The 19,970-nt window shown below is 42.6% G+C and overlaps 1 protein-coding gene across 1 annotated transcript in view; it reads right to left on the reverse strand.

Moving 5' to 3' along the window:
- Positions 1 to 1,582: 1,582 nt before the first annotated feature.
- The window catches only part of SPAG17 (sperm associated antigen 17), a 317,179-nt gene continuing 298,791 nt past the window's right edge, over positions 1,583 to 19,970 (reverse strand). Inside the window, exons 47-49 of the mRNA XM_055132151.1 lie at positions 17,295 to 17,355; positions 5,895 to 6,039; positions 1,583 to 1,722 (exon numbers count right to left, since the gene is read on the reverse strand). Of these exons, the coding sequence (XP_054988126.1) occupies positions 1,583 to 1,722; positions 5,895 to 6,039; positions 17,295 to 17,355 (346 nt within the window). The remainder of the gene's footprint in view (positions 1,723 to 5,894; positions 6,040 to 17,294; positions 17,356 to 19,970) is intronic.

A 19,970-nucleotide genomic window follows, 5' to 3' on the forward strand; every position in this document is an offset into this window, starting at 1 on the left:
AGAGCAAAAAAAATTATATACATACACACACATACATATGAACATGTGAGTATCAAGGAAAAGATGTGGGCACGTGGGACTCAAGTGTTCCGTGGCCAAGAGCCATTCCCCTGGCCAACCCCTGGCAAAGGACCGGGGAATGGAGAAACAGGGTCCCAGGCTTGTTGGCAGTTAATTTATTCCTCTCCTCCCCAATGTAGTCTGATCTCTCCCTTATAGCACATTCATAGTTGTAGTTTTGGTCACCATAGTTTCATCATCCTAGTCCCCATCATAGTCTTTGTTCGCTTACCCCCTGAAGCATAGTTACACAGAAATCATGAAGGGTGGGGTACACATAGGTGGGGTGGAACATTGTCATAACAACAAACAGAGGTAAGTCTACTCCTTTAGGGAAAGTTCTAGGAGATTAACTCAAGGACATAATCTCATATGGGGTTCAGCACTCCAGATTACTAGAAGATCTGCTCAAGGGGGGATTCCATCCAGGGGTGTATTGCTTTCTCCTTTCCTCAGCTAGTAATCCATTTAAACAATAATAGTAAACTTAATTTATAATATTTCTAGTTCATTTTGTATGAACACAGTAAGGAATATACTAAGCTTAAAGTTTGGTTCTTCCTGAGGACATCTCGCTATATATCCCAGACTACAGTCCTCAGGCCAGGTTAGTCTTTCCTAACCGCAGCAGGATCCTTATTCAGTTACTTATTTTTAGGTCATGACAGAGTTTGTCCATGACAGTGTTCTTAACTTATTATACTTCTTATGGCATTTAACTTGTCCCTTTCCTATGCCAGGGTAGCTCACAGCTACCCTTTTTCAGGACCCTCCTTTTGGGGGTGTTAGGAACTAGATGCAACTGAGGCTTAAGTCAGGTAAATATGATGGATGCACAGGAGTGAATATTATTTGGAGTCAATTAACTCCCACGTTACAAAGCATAGCATCAACTGTCTTCCTGTGTCTATACAAAAAGGATGTTGTTAACCCATGCAAAAGACATAAAGGAAAGAGAAAAGCTGTAACATAGAATTATTAGTGTCTGATGGAATTGGGTGTGCCTCAGGGGCACTTGTGGGAGTGGCTCAATAAACCTAAGCTCCCTGTGGGAGGAGCAAGGACAACCCAATGTTACCCAACATAAACATATGTGCACACATACACATACATATTGAATCCAAAACATTTGAAAAATCACTGGGTTTGAGTTTCTCAAGTCCAAAAATGCATCCTGGTGTGTATGTTTGTGCCTCTGATCTTTGTAGGGTCAGTTAAACATCACTTAAAGGAACGAACTTGAGAATCAGCTTGAAATAGGCTAATTTTACATCTTCCACTTAAGATTGCCTGATCTCAGATTCTTCCATCTGCAACAGAAAGGTAATATCCTACAGCTACTTGAGGATTAAATACTGTACACAAAAAAGGACCGGTTATTTCACTGTTATTTAAAAGAATTCTTGTTCACTAGGCTAAGTGGTTCTTTGCTTTGGGGCTGAAAGAAGACATACAACAAATTGAGGTCTAAGGGCTATTCTGAATGAATACCAGTCGGGTCCCCATTTATTACTTACTGGATCTAATTAGAAATTCTACGAGACATGAAGACTCCAAGTGAGGGAGGAGCAACTTTAGTAGTCCTTGTGGTCACGGGTTTGTGTCTTCCCTGGGGAAAACTCCTGGTCGCTCGCCTAGCATAGTTGCTGCTTGGTAAAATTGGTAAAATATTCATTAAGGACAGTGACTTCACGACCAGATGATTTGTAAATATGAACTCCGGGTAGCATCTTAGAATCAGGAGCTCCTCTCAGTATCATTACTCCATTCAAGTCTGTGCTGCCTACCACAAATTCTACATACTCAGGCTTTGGGTATGACAGATGGATATTGATCTCTTAGCACTTCTTATTTTTTCTAGTTGACATTTCTCTGCTAACTCTGACATTTCTATGGAATCCTTCAATCACCAAAGCCAGGCCCCATGCTGTGTCCATGTTCAATAATTAAAGGTTACCGTCTTTCTGTGCCTAACCAGGGGTGGAGGCAGGGTGAAGATATCTCCAAGCAAGGAAATTAAATGTTTATTACTTCTGGCTCTGTGCTCAGAACCATTCCTGGATGGGGCCTAAGGTACCATGTAGGTGCCTGGGATGGAACCTAGGTCAGATGTGTGCAAGGCAAGTGCTACCTATTGCTGTGCAAGTTGCTCCAGCCCTAACACTGGTCCTTTGGTTAATTTCCTTATATAATGATTGCAGAAACCTGATATTTGTACTCAGAAAAAAGTCCATATCTCCAGTGACTTCTTTCCTGAGTATCCCATTTTTAACTTGTAAGTTTTGCGCTTCCTCCTAACACCCTTTCCCTATAGTTGTCTGTTTTTTTGTTTGTTTTGTTTTGGGGCAATGCCCAGCAATGCTCAGAGGTTACTCCTGGCTCTATACTCAGGAATCAGCCTTGTGGGTTCGGGGGATCATAAGGGATTCCGAGGATCCAACCTGGGCCAGCCACATGCAAGGCAAATGCCCTACTTGCTGTGCTGTATTACTCTGACCCCTCAGTTGTCTCTACTGTCACCCTCATAGTTCATTTTCTTACTTCCATTGTACATTTATCTGTCCTCTGACCAGAATGGAAGCTACATACATTCACTTGTTCATTGCTCCCAAGTCTCCAAATTAGAGACACTTGCCTTTGAAAGAATGAACAAACTCATCCAACCTCTGTTCTTTTGAAGTCAAGGTTCTCTAATGTTCTTCACACATTTACACCTGAGAACTGACACCTTTCTGCATACTGACCCATGAGCCCACAGTGATAGCCGCTGAGGTAGCCATTGGTTCTCAACCTTTCTACATCAGGGACTGCCAGCTGAAATCCACTGCTCTAAATTTCTCCTTCACCTAAGTCTGACTTCATTCTTTCATCTTCATTATTCAAGTGCTCTCTTGGATATTGCTGTGTCAACGACCTCTCCTTCTTGTTTTTAATGTTTTTTGGGGGGTTGGGGGTCACACCTGGCAGTGCTCAGAGCTCACTCCTGGTGGTGTTCAGGGTGCCCTTTGCAATGCCAGTGATTGAACCAGGATTGGTGCCAGTGATTGAACCAGGATTGGCCACCTGCAAGGCAAATATATTAGCCGCTGTATTATCTCTTGGCCCATGTTTTAATGCTTCTCTTCTGATCCATTTCTCCTGCCTTCAAACATGTTTAAGTCTGCACTAATCTAAGAAATAAGTTTCTCCTTTGCTTTTGTCTCTCTAATGTGTCATATTCTCTTTTTTTTTCTTTTTGGGTCACACCTGGCGATGCACAGGGGTTACTCCTGGCTCTGCACTCAGGAATTACTCCTGGTGGTACTCAGGGGACCATATGGAATGCTGGGAATTGAACCTAGGTCGGTTGTGTGCAAGGCAAATGCCCTACCCGCTGTGATATCGCTCTAGCCCTGTGTCATATTCTCTTGTCCTTTCTTTAATAATAAATTTTATCAGAGTAACTGTACTCAATATTTCCTATGTATTGTATTATATATATTTAAAATCCAGTCACTTGCTTTATCTTTTGCAATTCAGTTTTTATCTCTAGCAGTCCTGTTTAAGTGTGAATTCTTGACATTTATAGAGCATCTATCAATTCCATATGTTTTAAAATTCCTTCTGAGGCTTCTGAAATATTTGGTTTTCCAATGCTCATTCTGTTTCCATAGACTCCTTATCTTCCTCCTGCTCAGAAAGCAGGCCCCAAATCTCTGCTCCTTTGCAGAGATATCACTGCTGGTAGCTCTAGATATCACTGCTGGTAGTGATGGCTCAGAAAATTCTCACATAGTCAGCTCTGACTGTGAAGCTGCAATCTAGCCCCGCATATCCATGATTCAATCATCTAAGCACAAAACCTTGCTGAACTTCTCCGGAAGGGACCCAGAGTGCAGTGTGTGTGGGGGGCGCCAGCTCAGTGGTCAGGCCTAGGGACCTGGAGGTCCTGGGGACCGAACCTGGGACCTTATGCAAGCAAGGCTGTGTGCTAATCCTTGTCACTGGCCTGGCACCACACGTGAACTGTTAGGTCCTTTTGCTTCTTTTCCATCAATGAATTCTATCTCAGATGCTGTCTCTCTCAAATATCTTTCATCCATTCCCCTCTTCATGTTCACTGGAGGACCGAAGGTTTCTGTTTTTACATTTGGCCTCCTGAATGTGCTTTACAGTGATTTTTGGTTATTCTGTCTCTATTCTCCTTCAGTATAACCCCGCACAATTGGACTGGATTCATTCATTTTTAAGATATTGATTAAACATCCCATTGGAGCAGAAATATCCAATGAGTATGACTACCCAGACCAAAAAGAAAAAATTTAAACAAAGGATCCAAAAATCTTTCACTACTTCCTTCCTTCCAATTTTCTCACTGTATTTCTATGTCCCTAAATTCTCACAAAGTGACCCCTACTGGTCCAAGCACATATCTAGAACTTTCCTCATGTTAGGGGCTTGTCCATTCTAGTATGTGTCTCCTTTCATCAAAAGTTTTTGCATTCTACAAGATGCAATTCAAAATACAAAAATAGAAGCCAGAGAGACAGTAGAGTGGGTAGGACTTGCATGTAGCGAACCCCAGTTCAATCCCTAGCATCCCATATGGTCCTGGATGCCTATCAGGTCTGATCTCTGAACACAGAGCCAGGAGTAATCCCTAAGCACTGATGAGTATGACCCTCCCCACCCCAAAGAACTACTTTGGTTTATATATAAACAAATTAATAAATGATTCATGTCACTAGAGTACAAAATAAAGGAATTAAGAGACGAGATTTTATTTTTGCCACTAGTCTATATGTTTCTTAAAATATTTTTATTTCTATACTCAAAATATTTTATACAGTATACCCTTCCTATAGCAAGCACCTGATGTCTGTATATGTATATAGGAATTATTAATGTAAGAATAAGTTATCACATATCCTAATATTAGATTTTTTAAAATTTAAAAAGATGCTTTTTTGTGTGTGTGCCAGAGAGAGAATATATGGGTTAAGGTGATTGTCTTACATGCAGCTGACCTGGGTTCAATTCCTGGCACTGCATATGTTCATTCAACCACTAACAGAAGTGATCCCTGAGCACTGCTGGGTATGACCCCAAAACAAACAACAACAAAAAGCTTTTCTAAAACATTTTGACACCCCACCCCATCAACAGCTAGTAATATCAACACAGTTCCATGCGCCAGTCCTTTACTAGATGATTTCAAAGATGAATGAAGTAGTCTTTGTCCTAAAATTTTTAAATCTGGGGTCAGAGAACTAGTACAGCAAGCAGGTAAGGTGCATGCGAGAGACCTTAGTTTGAACCCCAGTATCCCATAGGGCCCTCCGAAGACCGCTAGGGTGATTTCTGACTGCAGAGCCAGGAGTAAGCCCTGCCGAGTGCGCCTCCCCACACCTCCAAAATAGTAAGTTGTCTTTTATTTTTTGTTTATAAACAGCTCCATTTTTAATATAATTTACTATAGATACTATATGTATGTAAAGCATTTTAGCATAATATTTTGTTGTTTTCTTTTTTTTAAATAAAGTAAACAAAACCAAATTAAAAACTAATGCATATTTAGGTAGTTTTCTTACCCTACCCTTTCTCTGTCAATAATTACAGATAATCTATTGTTTAAAAATAATGGAAAAACTCCCTGTGTAAGCCTCTGTGTGAGAGAGGATGTGGTCACATCCATGTTCTCATGGGTAACAGCTTTCCTCCTCTAGTAACTAGTTTTGCAGATAGAACTAATGAAAACGCAACATATCAGGGTAAGCATTTTGGTTCCATGTTTTCCTTGCTCAAATGCTGTTTCTGTACTAATGTGACTAAGCGTGTCATACTTTAAAGGATATTGGCTTCCACTGGCAAAAGCAAGACATTATGCTCTGTCGTGATCTCAATATTGTAAGATAGGTGTAAGGCTCCATCGATAACTTCCTCTCCAATAGCCATGGCAAATAATTCCACCTTCAGTTCTGTCTGCAAGCCAGCTGCCACCTACAAGACACAACCTAATGTTACAATTAAACACAGCTGAGTTCAGTTCTCGGTTTCAACACGAATTTGAGCATGGCCCATGAAGCTTCTAGGAGCCCAGGAAAGGGAGCAGAAGCGCAAGGATTAGGGTGCGTGCCTCACGTTCCAGCTCATTCTGGTTTTATTCCCAGTCCCACACAGCTTCTCGAGTCTCACCATGTGTAGCCCTGGGAGTTCCCAAGCATTTCTAGGTGTGGCCCTGATGGACCTCATGTGGTCTCTGATGGATCTTATATGGTCTCCGTTGCTGCAGGCCCAGGCATCACTGCACCCTGGGACCCTAGAATTCAGCCACTGCCCAGATGGCTGAAAATCAATGGGAGTGATCCTGGACCCCTGAACACTGCTTGGGAGGTAACACACACACATACACTTTTCCTTAAAAAACCATCTTGTTAAAAAAAAAAAGCATCTTGTAATCTTTTGTTTGTCATCTATAGCCTGGGCAGTAATGAATGATGGCTGTTAACAGCATCTAAAAGAAATGTTCTTTAGGACAATTAGCTAGGATGCTAACTAACTAGAATCGGGAGGAAATGGGGACCTGGGATAAATTATTGAGGACAAAACCACACACATGCTTACTATTTAGAACAGAAGCAAGTTGGATAACATTGTTCTGTTCTTGCTCCTCCCGCAGGGAGCTTAGTTTATTGAGTTACTCCCCCAAAGTTTCCCAAGGCGCTCCCAATTCCATCAGACACTAATAGTCCTATGCTGCCTTTCTCTTTCCTTCATGTCCTTTTCATGGTTTAGCTGTGTCCTTTCGTATAGACACAGGAAGACAGTTGACACTACACTTTTGTAATGTGGAAGTCAATTGATTCTGAATAATATTTACTCCTGGAAATATATCACATTTACTTGACTTAAGTTTCAGTTGCCCTTTGATCCTAACAACCCCAAAATAGGGTCCCAGCGAAGGACTTGGATGAAACCAGGGTAAGCTGTAAGCTACCTGGCATTGAAAAGGGACAGACCAAGTGCCATAAAACTTATAATAAGAGCACAGTCATGGACAAACTCTGTCATGACCCAAAAAGCAGTAACTGGATAAGGACCTTGCTGGGGTTAGGAAGGACTAATCTGGCCTGAGGACTGTGGTCCTCAGATATATGTCCTCGGCAAGCTGTCCCCAGGAGAGCCACCCTTTGAACTTAATACATCTCTTACTGTGTCCATACAAAATGACTAGACATATGATTAAGAAGTAAATTTAAGATGACCATTTATATGGATCTGGATTAAGGAAAGGGGAGAGTAATACACCTTAGATGGAACTCTGTTCTTGGGTGGATCTCCTTGCAGGATGAGATTTTGTCCTAGAAACTTCCCCTGAGGGAAGGGATTTACATCTGTCGACTGTACAACCACACCTATCTGTGTATTTGCTACCCCCAACTCCCAGGGTTTATCTCGATGTCTAAGGTTGTGATACTAGTGTGGGGAGACGGGAATGAGGGGCAGTGTGAGACTGGAATGGGGCTCGAAGTGAGACTGGAGTGGGCGCGTGGGGAGAATGGAGTAAATGGCGGGACAGATATTGGAATAAGTGGAAGCTGATTGCCAACCAGCTTGGCTGCCCTGTTTCCTCATTCCCATGTCCTTCGGCAGTGGCTGCCAGCCAGAATGGGGACATGGCTCTTGACCACCGAACATGTGTGTTGAGTACCCACTTTTTGAGCACACAGAAGCATGCTCACATATGTACAGATACCACACACACACACACAGAGCACACTCACAGAGACAGAAAAATTAAATGTCCAGCACCGGAGCTAGTACTGAAGGCACATTCAAACTCCTCAGGGGCTGGAGAGGCAGCACAACAGGTCTGGTGCTTGCCTTGCACGTGGCCAAGCAGGGCTCAACTCCTCGCACCACATATGGATCCCTACCACTGCTGGGAGTGATGCCTGAGCACAAGCCAGGAGTAAGCCCGGAGCACAACTGGTGTGGCCTGATATCAACAAACTGATCAATCAATTAATCTATCAAAACTCGAATTTCAATGTGTTTTGGTTTTTAGAAGTGATGGTCTTTGTTAGAAGTGATGGTCAGTGTTGAATCCAAGGCTTACCCAGGTGATCTTGTGCTTTACCGTGAAACCAGTTCCCTGGTCTCTGAAAATTATAAATCTAAAATTATAGGCATTGGGGGCTGGAGCGATAGCACAGCAGGTAGGGCATTTGCCTTGCACACGGCCGACCCGGGTTAGAATCCCAGCATCCCATATGGTCCCCTGAGCACCGCCAGGAGTAATTCCTGAGTGTAGAACCAGGAGTAACCCCTGTGCGTCGCCGGGTGTGACCCAAAAAGCAAAAAAAAAAAAATAAATAAAAATAAAAAAAATAAATAAAATTATAGGCATTTTAGATGCCTATAATTGTGCTATTTTTCAAATGCCATGGTGATAGATAAATTTAATCTGAGACAATAAAAATTTAATTTTAAATTTTTTAACATTGCCTCTGGTGAAATCCTACATTAGTTCACACTCAATATGGTTTTATTAACATAAATTTGCTGTACTGGTGTCAACGTGCTAAACATCTTTTTTTTTTTGTATTATTGTGGTAATGTGGTTTACAACACAAAGTTTCTGCACCTCCACCAGCACCAACGTGCAAGAGACCCACCATCACTGTCCAGATGTCAGTTCTGGCCTACCTTCATCTCTGCCTTGAGTGGTAATCTTATTTCTATTGTCAGTATCCAAGAGTTTGTTTGAACTTTCCATTGTTCAGTCCCTTTAGTTCATTTCTTTAAAGATTTTCGTTGTCACCTGCAGTGCTCAGGGTTTACTACTGGCTCCTTGCTCAGGGGACCTATAGGATACTGGATACTGAACCCAGGTGGATCACATGCAAGGCAGCACCTTATCCTCTGTACTATCGCTAAGACCCCATTCTTTCTTTATTTCTTCAATGTAACATACATGAATGATATCATCGTTATTTGCCCTTCATGTTCTGACTTAAGTGGCTAGTTTCATCTATGTTGCAGCAAAAGACAGGATGGAATTTTATTTTATCTTATTTATTTATTTTTGCTCAATAATTATGAGTTTAGGGGGCTGGAGCGATAGTACAGTGGGTAGGGCATTTGCCTTGCACGCAGCCGACCCGGGTTCGATTCCCAGCATCCCATATGGTCCCCTGAGCACTGCTAGGCGTAATTCCTGAGTGCATCGCCAGGTGTGACCCAAAAAGCAAAAAAAAAAAGAAAAAGATGAGTTTATTTTCACAGCTGATGTTTACAAAAATATTTCATGTTAAAGAAAATCTTATTTTTCTAATATTTTGATCAATATTTTTAGATGAAAATTGTTGAGAAACAGTATATAAAACCAATTAAAAAGGCTGAAATTGGCACACAAACAGAGACACATATTGCCACCAACAATTGTGAGATCACATGAATGGAATGAGTGGGAGTTAAGAAGAAAAACAATAAAATTGGTTTGTAACAATATTTTCTATGATTATTTGGGGGAATTTTAATATTTTATTGCTACAGAATCGGTCAGTTAAATTATTTATATAAAATGACTTCTAAAAATTCTTTGCTAGCATAAATATTATTAGCATCAGTTATAATTTTCCAGCTTTACATTATAAGATCTTCTCATTTTAAGCATATTATAGAAATACAGAAGCATAAAATTAGTCTTAACTTATATCAGACGATAACTTGAACAATAATAGTTTTACCCTCTCTCCCTTCCCCTTTCTCTGTTGTTTCCTCTCATATACCATGAGATACACAGTTTCAAGGTTGTTCATGATTGGGTTTCAGTCATAAAATGTTCCAATACCCACCTCTTGACTAGTGTACATCACCCCACTTTTCCTCTCTCCACCCTCCCCACCTGCTCCCACCCTCACCTCCCATGCCAGCCTGCCTCTATGGCAGGCACTTTTCTTTTTTCTTTCTCTCTAACTCTCTTTCCTTCTGGACATTATGATTGGCAATATAGGTACTGAGAAGTTATCATGTATATCCCTTTACCTACGTTCAGCACTCAGTTCTTGCCTGGAGTGATCATTTCCAACTATCATTGTCTTACCGGTCCCTTCTTTATCCTAATCATGTATGATATAATTTAATCTATTGTGCTAAGCTGAGGGGTACTAAAGCATTCTCAGACCCTTCTCTTTATTGGATTTTTTTTTGGGGGGGCACACCTTAATCCTGGCTCTGCTCAGGACTTAATCCAGACTCTACACTCAGGGATCATTCATGGTAGGCTCAGAAGACTTTATGTGGTGCTGGGGATCAAACCGGTCAATCAAGAGCAAAATAAGTGCCCTACCTGCTATACTAACTCTATGGTGCCTCTTTTTTGATTTTTTTTTGAGGGGTAGAATGTTACCTCTGTTATACTGTAAAATTTGTCCCCCACCTCCCCAATTTTGGTCAACATATTTTCTCAAGACACAAAGTTCTGTCATCCTCAGTCACTTTTTTTTAAAATTTTATTTTATGCTTTTTAATTGAGACACTGTGCGAACAGTTACAGGGCTTTCAGGATCAAGTATCAGTCATATAATGATCAAACACCCATCCCTTCACTAGTGCACATGATCCACCACCAAGAACCCCAGAGGCCCCGCCTAGTTTTGGGATTCTGGTATAAAGTCCAGAGGTATTTCTGCCAGCAGCTGCTGCATTCCGAGATTGGTCTGTGTGCCTCTGGGATCATGGCTGTTCAGGAGCGGGGGAGCTGTTCGTGGGAGGCCGCTGGGGTCTCATTTGGGCAGGAAGCAGGGCCGGTTCTGCTCCCCCACCCATTACGAGATTCCCCATGTGTCCCATCATTGCAAGCTCCTACCTCTCTGTCCAATTGGCACTAAATGGTGGTGGTCGCCATGCTGCCAAGAGGGGAAAAGGATGGGGACAAAAACCCTTTCTCCAATTTTCCTTACTAGTAATTGATCTGTTCTATGTTCTACTTCCTCCTGATTTAGCTTTGAATGATCGTATAATTCTAGAAGTTTATTCATTTCTTCTAGGTTCTTCAGCTTAATGACATAAAGCTGATCAGAATAAATGCTTTAAATCTTATGTTTCTGTAGTCTCTGTTGTAATCTTTCTACTTTAATTTCTGATTCAATTTATTTTAGAATTTCCCCTTTCATTTCCGTCATGAGTCTATGTAAGGGTTTGTTAATTTTGTTTATTCTTTTTTTATAAAACACAGCTCCTTGTTTTACTGAACTTTTATATTATTTTATTGGTTTTTATATCATTTATTTTCTTGGGAGGGGGGCATAACTGGCGGTGCTTAGGTTTTACTTCTGTCTCTGTGCTCAGAGATGGGTCCAGGAGACCGTATATGGTAGAGGGATCAAACTCAGGTTGGCCGTGGGAAAGGCAAGTGCCACCACTGCACTGTCATTTGGTCTTCTATATCATTGATTTCTACTCTAATTTTATTATTTATCCTTTTACTTACATTGGGCATCACTTTTTCTTTTTCTAGTTTCTCAAGATATTAGGGTATTTATTTGAGTATTTCTTATTTCTTGATGAAACCCTATATTGCTATGAATTTTCCTATGGTACTGCTTTTTGCTGTACCTCATGTGTTCATTTCCAGGAATAATTTTAATTATTTAATCTCCTCCCCTTTACCCAGTGATTGTTTGACAGTATGTTTGGTTTCCAAATGTCTAGTTTTTCTGATTTTTTTCTACTGCCAGGGATTGACACTAGGTTTTCATGCATGCAAATCATGCACTTTGATGATCCACATCCTGACCCCTAACTTAAAAAAATTCTTATTAAAGCATCATGATTTATAAAGTGATTCATAGTTGGGTTTTAGACATATTGTGTTCCAGACTGATCCCATCACTAGTGGGATTTTGCCTCCACCAGGGTTCCAGGTTCCCTCCCACACAACTTCTTTGGGGGGCTACGGAAAGAGGGACATATCTGGCAGTGCTTAGGGCTTGTTCCCGGTTCTGCACTCAGTAATTACTTCTGGCTGGCTCAGGGGACCATATGGAATTCTGGGGATTGAACCGGGGTCAGCCACATGCAAGGCAAATGCCCTATCCACTGTAATATCACTCTGGCCCCAACTTTTTTATAATGCTTAATTTTTACCTTTACAGCATGCACTGGGTCTGACAGAGACTTAATTTTTTTTTTTTTTTGCTATTTGGGTCACACGCAGCATAAGCCAGGGGTTACTCCTGGCTTATGCACTCAAGAATTACTCCTGGCAATGCTTGGGGGACCATATGGGATGCTGGGGATCAAACCCGGTTCACCAGCATGCAAGGCAAATGCCCTACCCGCTGTGCTATCGCTCCAGCCCCGAGACTTGATATAATTTATCTTTATAATCTTTTTGTGTGTACCAACATGATTTTTCCTTGCATAGTAGAGAAGAATGTGTATTCCACCCAGAAGATTGTGGTGTAGAGGCCCTTATACATATTAATCCCAGTTCTTCTGATTCCTCATTTGAGTCTCTGTTTCCTTAAATGATGAGAGTGGGGTTACAAAGTTTCCTAGTAATATTGTGTTTTTTTATTAGTGCATTTCTTCAGGCCCATTAGTAGTTACTTCAAGAATTTTTCTGCTCCTTCATTTGGTGCCTCTTATTTGGAACTTCTTGGGTTTCCTGGGTCAGGGTGTGTGGGCTTCCTCTTCAGGTCGAATACATTCATAGCTATTATTTATTCCACCTAAATTTTTTCCACCTCTTCTCTCCTGGAATCTCTTTGATAAGAATGTTGTTTCTCTTAATGCTCTTCCATAAATATCTTATATTATCTTCATTATTAATTTTTCTTCATTTGAATGACATTCTCTCCCTTGTACTTGAAGTCACTGATTCAAATTTAGACTTTTTCCATTACAATGCCAAGACCTGTGTGTGTGTGTGTGTGTGCGTGTGTGTGTGTGTGTGTGAGAGAGAGAGAGAGAGAGAAGAGAGAGAGAGAGAGAGAGAGTGTTTTAGCTTAACTACTGTACTGCTTAGTTCTAGTTCATTCAATTCTGTTTGAGGCATATGCATACTTTCTTTCATACTTTCTCTGCAGTTACTTATGATTTCTTTCACAAATGTCTTCATGTAATTGAATTTTGTAAGGACCCATGAACATCTTTCTTAGAAAGTTCTGGAAGGTTAAGACCTTTCTGGCATTTGTTCCCATCCATCAATGGGGCTGAATTCCTCTGTTTTCTCGTTGTGCCTGGTGCTATGGGAAGGCCAGTGCTGAAGAGCCCAACTGGCCTGAGTGAGGCCCAGATGCCTGAGCTCACCAAATGGAGTCAGCCTGGACACCAGATGACACTTTGTGGATGCGCATGACCTACCGCAGCTACGATGCTGTTGGGAATTTACAGTCTCAAGCTCATTGCATCATCTCAGCCCTAGGACCGGGCAGGCAAGTGTTATGTCCCAGTTCACAGTAGCTGCTGCCTGAAAGTCACTACAAGGGTTGAAGCTCCAGAGGCAGCATCAGGAAGAAGAGTACTGGGTCAGAAGAGCACTGGTACTATTGCCCCAAGCAGCCTTAGTATGCGTTTCAGTTCTCTGTGTTTCCCAGCACCTTAGCTGAGATGCTGAGTTCATGCCTCCTGGGGAATCTGACCAGGAACCCAGCCGTATGTTCAGAACAGCAGGCACTGGCAGGCCTGTGGCCAGCTTTTTGTAGTCTATCTATTTAATTATTGGTCCTGGGGGCCACACCCAGCAGTGCTCAGAGCTTACTCCTGGTGTATGTTCAGGGGTCACTCGGGCAAGCTCTTATGGGGTGTCAGGGGTAGCCCTACCCACTGTACCACACTCTGGCCCTGTTTCTTGTAGTTGTATAGTCTCTGACTCTAGGCTTTCCTTCTGCTGCTGACAATCAGATGTGAGAGGACTTGGGGGAAGAGCTGGAGACTGGAGTTTAGTTTTGTGTATTTATTTATTTTGTTTAATTTCACCCAGTGAAGGGAGATGTGGCTCAATCCCTTGTTGCTCCACTATGGGATGGCAAAATGGCAGGATTTGACCTCAGGGCACTTCCTGCCTTGACTGGTCCGAAGCAGATTTTATCAGGGGCTCTGAAAGGGCTCTGAACATCTTGCCAGCTTTAGATCTGTTTGCCTCCAGCTCACGTTTTTTAAGAGTGGGGTCTTAATCCCATGTAGATTTTTCAGCTCCTCTATCTCTTTCTGGATGCAAAGCTTTCAGCTTTCAGCTTGGGCCTCACCACCCTCTCCCCAGAGGAGTGCTCCATGACTCTGAAATCCATTTGCCGTTCTCTATTGCAATGGCAGCAAATCTCCTAGAGATCATAAATGGGTTCTCCAGTGGGCAAGAGGTTTCACAGCAGGGTTTCACGTCGGAGCCTCTCTTGACTGAATTCTTTAACCTTTGATGCATTCTTTGTTCTGCATGAGGGGTTCTCAGATTATTCTCTTTGGGTCATCTTGGTCCCACCAATCCTGGGCAAGTACATTCTTCCATATGATACAGAGATCTACTTAAGTGTTCAGCAAACACATTCTTTCATCTGATACAGAGATCTCTCCCAGCCCGCTGCCTGATTGGCTTGTAAATTCATTCAAAGAGACTAGGTGAATTTTCTGCAGCTTCCCCTATTTAGTTTCAAGTATTCCTCACTCAAGAACTGGAGCTTGACAAATCCAGTAGGAGACAGAATTAGTTTAAATACCAAAGAGCTGCTATCTGAAATCTACGTGGAGGTTTGTAGCAACAAAGAAACCTGGTATCCAATGAGAAGAAACACAACCAAGAATGGATTTCTTGCCTTGAAGAAAACACTAAGCCTGAGAGAGAAAAAAAAACCCAACTGTTTATATTTCTAATCTGTCCTTCCAGGAGGTGTGTTAAAAAGCAGACTGGAGAATAGTTATCTGGAAAAAATAAATCAGAAACTACCACGTGGAAAGCAATTAGAGACAAATGGACTTTTTTTCTTCAATCTAGAAATAATAGAAATGAAATATGTCCCCATCTTTCCCCCCAGCAATGTGGTTGGGAAGGTCTGCACGCTGGAGGGAATCCAGCAGCTTCACTTCTGAGAAGTGAGCCCCCGTGCCACGATTAGGGCAGGGCTGGGGATGACTGCATTTGTATTGGGGGTGGGGGAGCTGGACTCCTGCCATCACGCAGGTTACTTGGGCTGGAGCATATTCATTTAATGTTGGCCAGTCACCAAGTCGAACAGTGGTTAGATTTACATATGGAGAAGTCTATAGATTATATTTTTTCCAGAGCCAAAACCTACCATCAAAAAGGGGGAAAAAAATCCTGGGGGTGGAGAGAAAAAAAAAAAAAACAAAAAAACCTACTAACAGTATAGAGTGATCTTCAAAGAATACATGCTGAGTTTTTAGTACCTATAAAGATGGATCCAACAGACATTTGGCCTTTTGGCTTAACTCCTACTCTAAATGAGGTAGATTTACTCACTTCCCAGAACAGTGGAAGAAGAGCTTGCTTTTATTTTTCAGTTTTGCCTTATGTAGTAAAAATTCTGAAAACCTGACACAGTACAGTGATGGATTATTTCGGAGAGGTACACAGGAGTCAGTGGATCTGATCCCAAAATGTATTTCTGTCTGGAACTGGGGCTTGCATACTGCTTAATAGACTGTCGGACAGAAAAGTTGGAAGAGGGCTAAGAAACAATTCATCTAAGTTTCACTCGACAGAGCAGCGAACAAAGTGTAGATCTGCAATGAACCAACAGCCTCGTGGAACTGCCTGACAGAGGAGCCGGGCCAGGGAGTCCACCAGGCTTGTACCATCCAAACTGCTCCTCTCTGTCCACGGTAAACAGTGGCTGTTCTAATATCTCCGGACTCAGCCGCTTACGCTGCCTGTAGGACAGGATTCCCTGCTCTTTGCTCCCAGGGGCCCATGCCTGGTAGTGGGTGGGGACCAGCAGGGTTGGGGATCAAGCTCTGGACCTCACGCATCCCAGGCATGTGCTCTGCTACTTAAGCTATAGCTCTGGCCTCTGACTCAATTTTTAAGAAATTATTATTGGACCCTTGCACCATCAGTAATTAGTAGCATATGAAAGGAACTCAAAGTTTGTTGAGTGAAAGGAAAAGAATGTTCAAGCTTACTTACCAAGAAACAAATGTTAAGATTTACAAGAATATTATATTTCATAATGACATTAAGAGACTTTTATTTTTATTATACTACATTTCTTCAAATTATTATTTAAAATATGTGATGATATACATATTTTATACTAGAAGTCCCATCTATCAAATAAAGTAAGAACATTTAAAAAATATGTTTTTCAGAGACCTTTGGTGAAATGAGGCAGCTGGTGAATTTATTATATTGCTTATTTTTAAGCCTGTCATTAACAAATATTCTCTGGCAGATATCAAGAGAATGAAACATTACATAAAATAAAAAATAGAATAATTACTTGATTTCAAAGACATTTTTCATTTCACAGAAGGATTTGTGGTGCAGGCTCTCCTTTCCTATAATGTGCTTTTCAAGTGCATGTTAAATCACATTTAATTTTTTAAAGGGTATTTTTCACATAACTGCATATCATTGTAGTACGGGGACAAGTGAGGTGAAATATAACTCTACTTACACATAGAATTTATTTTATGGCTATTCCATGAAGTTGGACTGAAGCAATAGCACAGCAGGTAGGGCATTTGCCTTGCACACGGCAGCTCGGGTTTGATTCCTCCACCCCTCTCGGAGAGCCCGGCAAGCTTCCAAGAGTATCCCACCCGCACAGCAGAGCCTGGCAAACTACCTGTGCCATATTTGATATGCCAAAAACAGTAACAACAAGTCTCACAATGGAGACGTTACTGGTGCCGGGTTGAGCAAATCGATGAGCAATGGGACGACAGTGCTACATGAAGTCAGTGACATAAAGCCACATCTTGCACTAAGACCAGGACTCCTTTGCTCTGTTTTAGTAGACTAGAAAAATTACACTAGAAAAATTAAACTTAGACATGATTTCAGCTGAACGGGCAGTCTGATTTACGAGGCTACCTCTCTCCTGCCCCCTCTCCGCCACCCCCAAACACACACACACACACACACACACACACACACACACACACACATACACACTTACGAGGCTACCTCTCTCCTGCCCCCTCTCCGCCACCCCCAAACACACACACACACACACACACACACACACACACACACACATACATACACACACACCAACAATAGGACTCACAGGGCCAGGTTTGTAAGTCACTTTCAATCCAGTGCTGGGTGGGGGCTGTTTCACCTTAAACCTGCCAGACAGAAAGATGGGAATAAATAAGTGCTCATGAGAATAAACAACCAAGCAAACAAAAACCCCACGAGCAAGAGATGAGCTGAAATATTCTAAAACCAGGGAGGTATTAATATTCTCTACCCAGGGAGCCCCAAACCACTCATTGTTTAATCCAGAGGCGGATTCAGACCCCAGCAGCCTTTCCAACAGTTTTCAGTAGCAACAGACTCCTGAAACAGACCTTCCTTCTCAACCGTCCGACACCTACAGCAGCAACACAGCACAATTGGGGTGTTGGCTAGTGTGTGCCCTGCAGCAGGCCTACCCTGCGATCTCCGGCCTCAATGCACATGCTGGCTGCCAGGGTAAAGGCTCCTCTGGAAGTCAGTGGTGCGTGGGAGCCGGGTCTTTCTCTTTCCTGGCATGGATTTACATGTTATGAGAGAAATGAAATAGAAAAGACCACGAAAATGTGTTTTTCTTTTTCGGTCACACCCAGCGATGCTCATGGGTTACTCCTGGCTCATGCACTCAGGAATTACTCCTAGCAGTGCTTGGGGACCATATGCGATGCTGGGAATCAAACCTGGGTCGGTCAGTGTGCTAGGCAAACGCCCTACCCGCTGTGCTATCGCTCCAGCCCAAGTCTGTGAAAATGTTGGACTCCAAAAGAAAACAGGTGGTGCCATTGATCTCATTCTCTTCCTGCAATCACCTGTGGGTTCTGCCTGACTTTAAAGACCTGGAGGAGATTAAAATGTCAAAGGAAAGCCTATCTCCACATGCATCCCAGGCCCTCCTCACCGCCCCCCCCACCCCATCTTTACTTGCTGCCCCATGAGCACTGGAGTTCCCAAGGTGAAGAGGAAGTCTCCAAAACTGAAAGACAGCCTCTTCACACTGAAGTGCAGGAGTTTCATGTCTGAGGTTAACTAGTTCTTCGCACTCACTCCACTGGCTGAAAGCACAATCATCGGAACTGGTGGTTTATGGCCCTCATTAGGCTGTTGTGCTGAGAGGCAGTAGGCTGACGAGATAACAGCATTCCCAGAATCAAAGTCCCCTGGAGGCTGCCAGCCAGGCTGCATTCCATGTTTCCTGGCATCACGCCCCTACGGATGGCAGAGGGCCAGGGTGGGTGCACTGGTTCCACTGATCTTTGCTCCGTTTTCCTGCCCAAGACAACTCAAAAAGCCCCCTTAGTTTTTCCCAAGATGCAACTCTACCTGAGCCTCATCAGAAACTAGGGGTGGTGGGAGACGGGGTGGGATTTCGTGTGGGAGGGCACCTCTCTATTCTCCACTTTATAATAAACCTCCATTTCTTCGCATTATTCGCTTCTGTCTCTCTGCACAAGACAGTGTTCTCAAATCTATCCGTTGTGTTTGATGAAGCAAGCAGAGTGCCAACCTGGGGATTTGCTTCAGTTGGCTTTAAAGCTGAACAGTGATTGGGGGCCAGAGTGATAGTACAGCGGGGAAAGCATTTGCCTTGCAAAGGGCCGACCTGGATTCAGATTCGATCCCCAGCATCCCAAATGGTACCCCAGGCACTGCCTGGAGTAATTCCTGAGTGCAAAGCCAGGAGTAGCCCCTGAGCATCCCCAGGTGTGACACCAAAAAACAAAAACAAAAACAAACAAACACTGGACAGTGATCTTCAATTGAATCGTTCTGATCCTGCTGTTGTTATCTGATGTGAGACTAGAATGGTTCTTAGACTGAGTATAACTCTGCAGTAGGAATGAACATTTATTCCATTTTTATAGGGAAAAAACCTCCTCCACCCCCAATACACACACACACACACACACACACACACACACACACACACACCATATCACCCTTAAGTTTAATTCAAAGTTGTAGAACAGAGCTAATTTTTACAACTGGGAGCTTTCTTGGTACAGGTAGTTGGTGTAGCTGACCATCTGGGAAAGCCTGATCTCCTGTACAGAGTGTTTGTACTGTGCCCCCAAGTGCTGTGGCCAGTGAACATCAGTGCCCAGGAGAGCTGAGTCATAGCCATAGTCATGCTCTGGCCTGGAAGACCTTCAAACAAGTTGCTCAGTTTGTATTTTGTAATAATCTCTCAAGTCTCTACAAGCTCTTAGGGCTGGAGTGAAAATACAGGTGGCAGGGCGCTTGCCTTACACATGGCTGACCTGATTCAATCCCTGGCAGCATGTGTGTTCCCTGCCCTCCCCAATCATCGGGCTCCATCTGGAGTGATCCCTGAGTGCAGAACTAGGAGCATGCCTGGAGCACAGGTGTGTGTGGTCCCAAAACAAATAAAACACCAAACAGGCTCTCTAAGCTCCGAAACTTTATTTAGACCTGAAAATGAAGCACTGACTCTTTTTCTTACCAGTGGATGTAGTTATAGTGTATTTAATTTGTTTAATAAATAAATGAGGATTCTCAGGAATTACTCTTCACTCAGTGCTCACTATGGTGCTGGGGATGGAACCTGGGCCTCCTGTATGCAAAATGTGCATTCATTCTTGTTGAGCTATTTCTCTGGCCTTGGTCAAAGAGGATTTTAAACTGAAAATATGAATTGTGAATTAAGGAATTTACTATTGATTCCCAGTGTACCTTGGTGTCAAAATGGCCCTAGTGAATCAGGTTA

This window comes from Sorex araneus, chromosome 3 (genome assembly GCF_027595985.1).
Source record: "Sorex araneus isolate mSorAra2 chromosome 3, mSorAra2.pri, whole genome shotgun sequence".
NCBI lineage: Eukaryota > Metazoa > Chordata > Mammalia > Eulipotyphla > Soricidae > Sorex > Sorex araneus.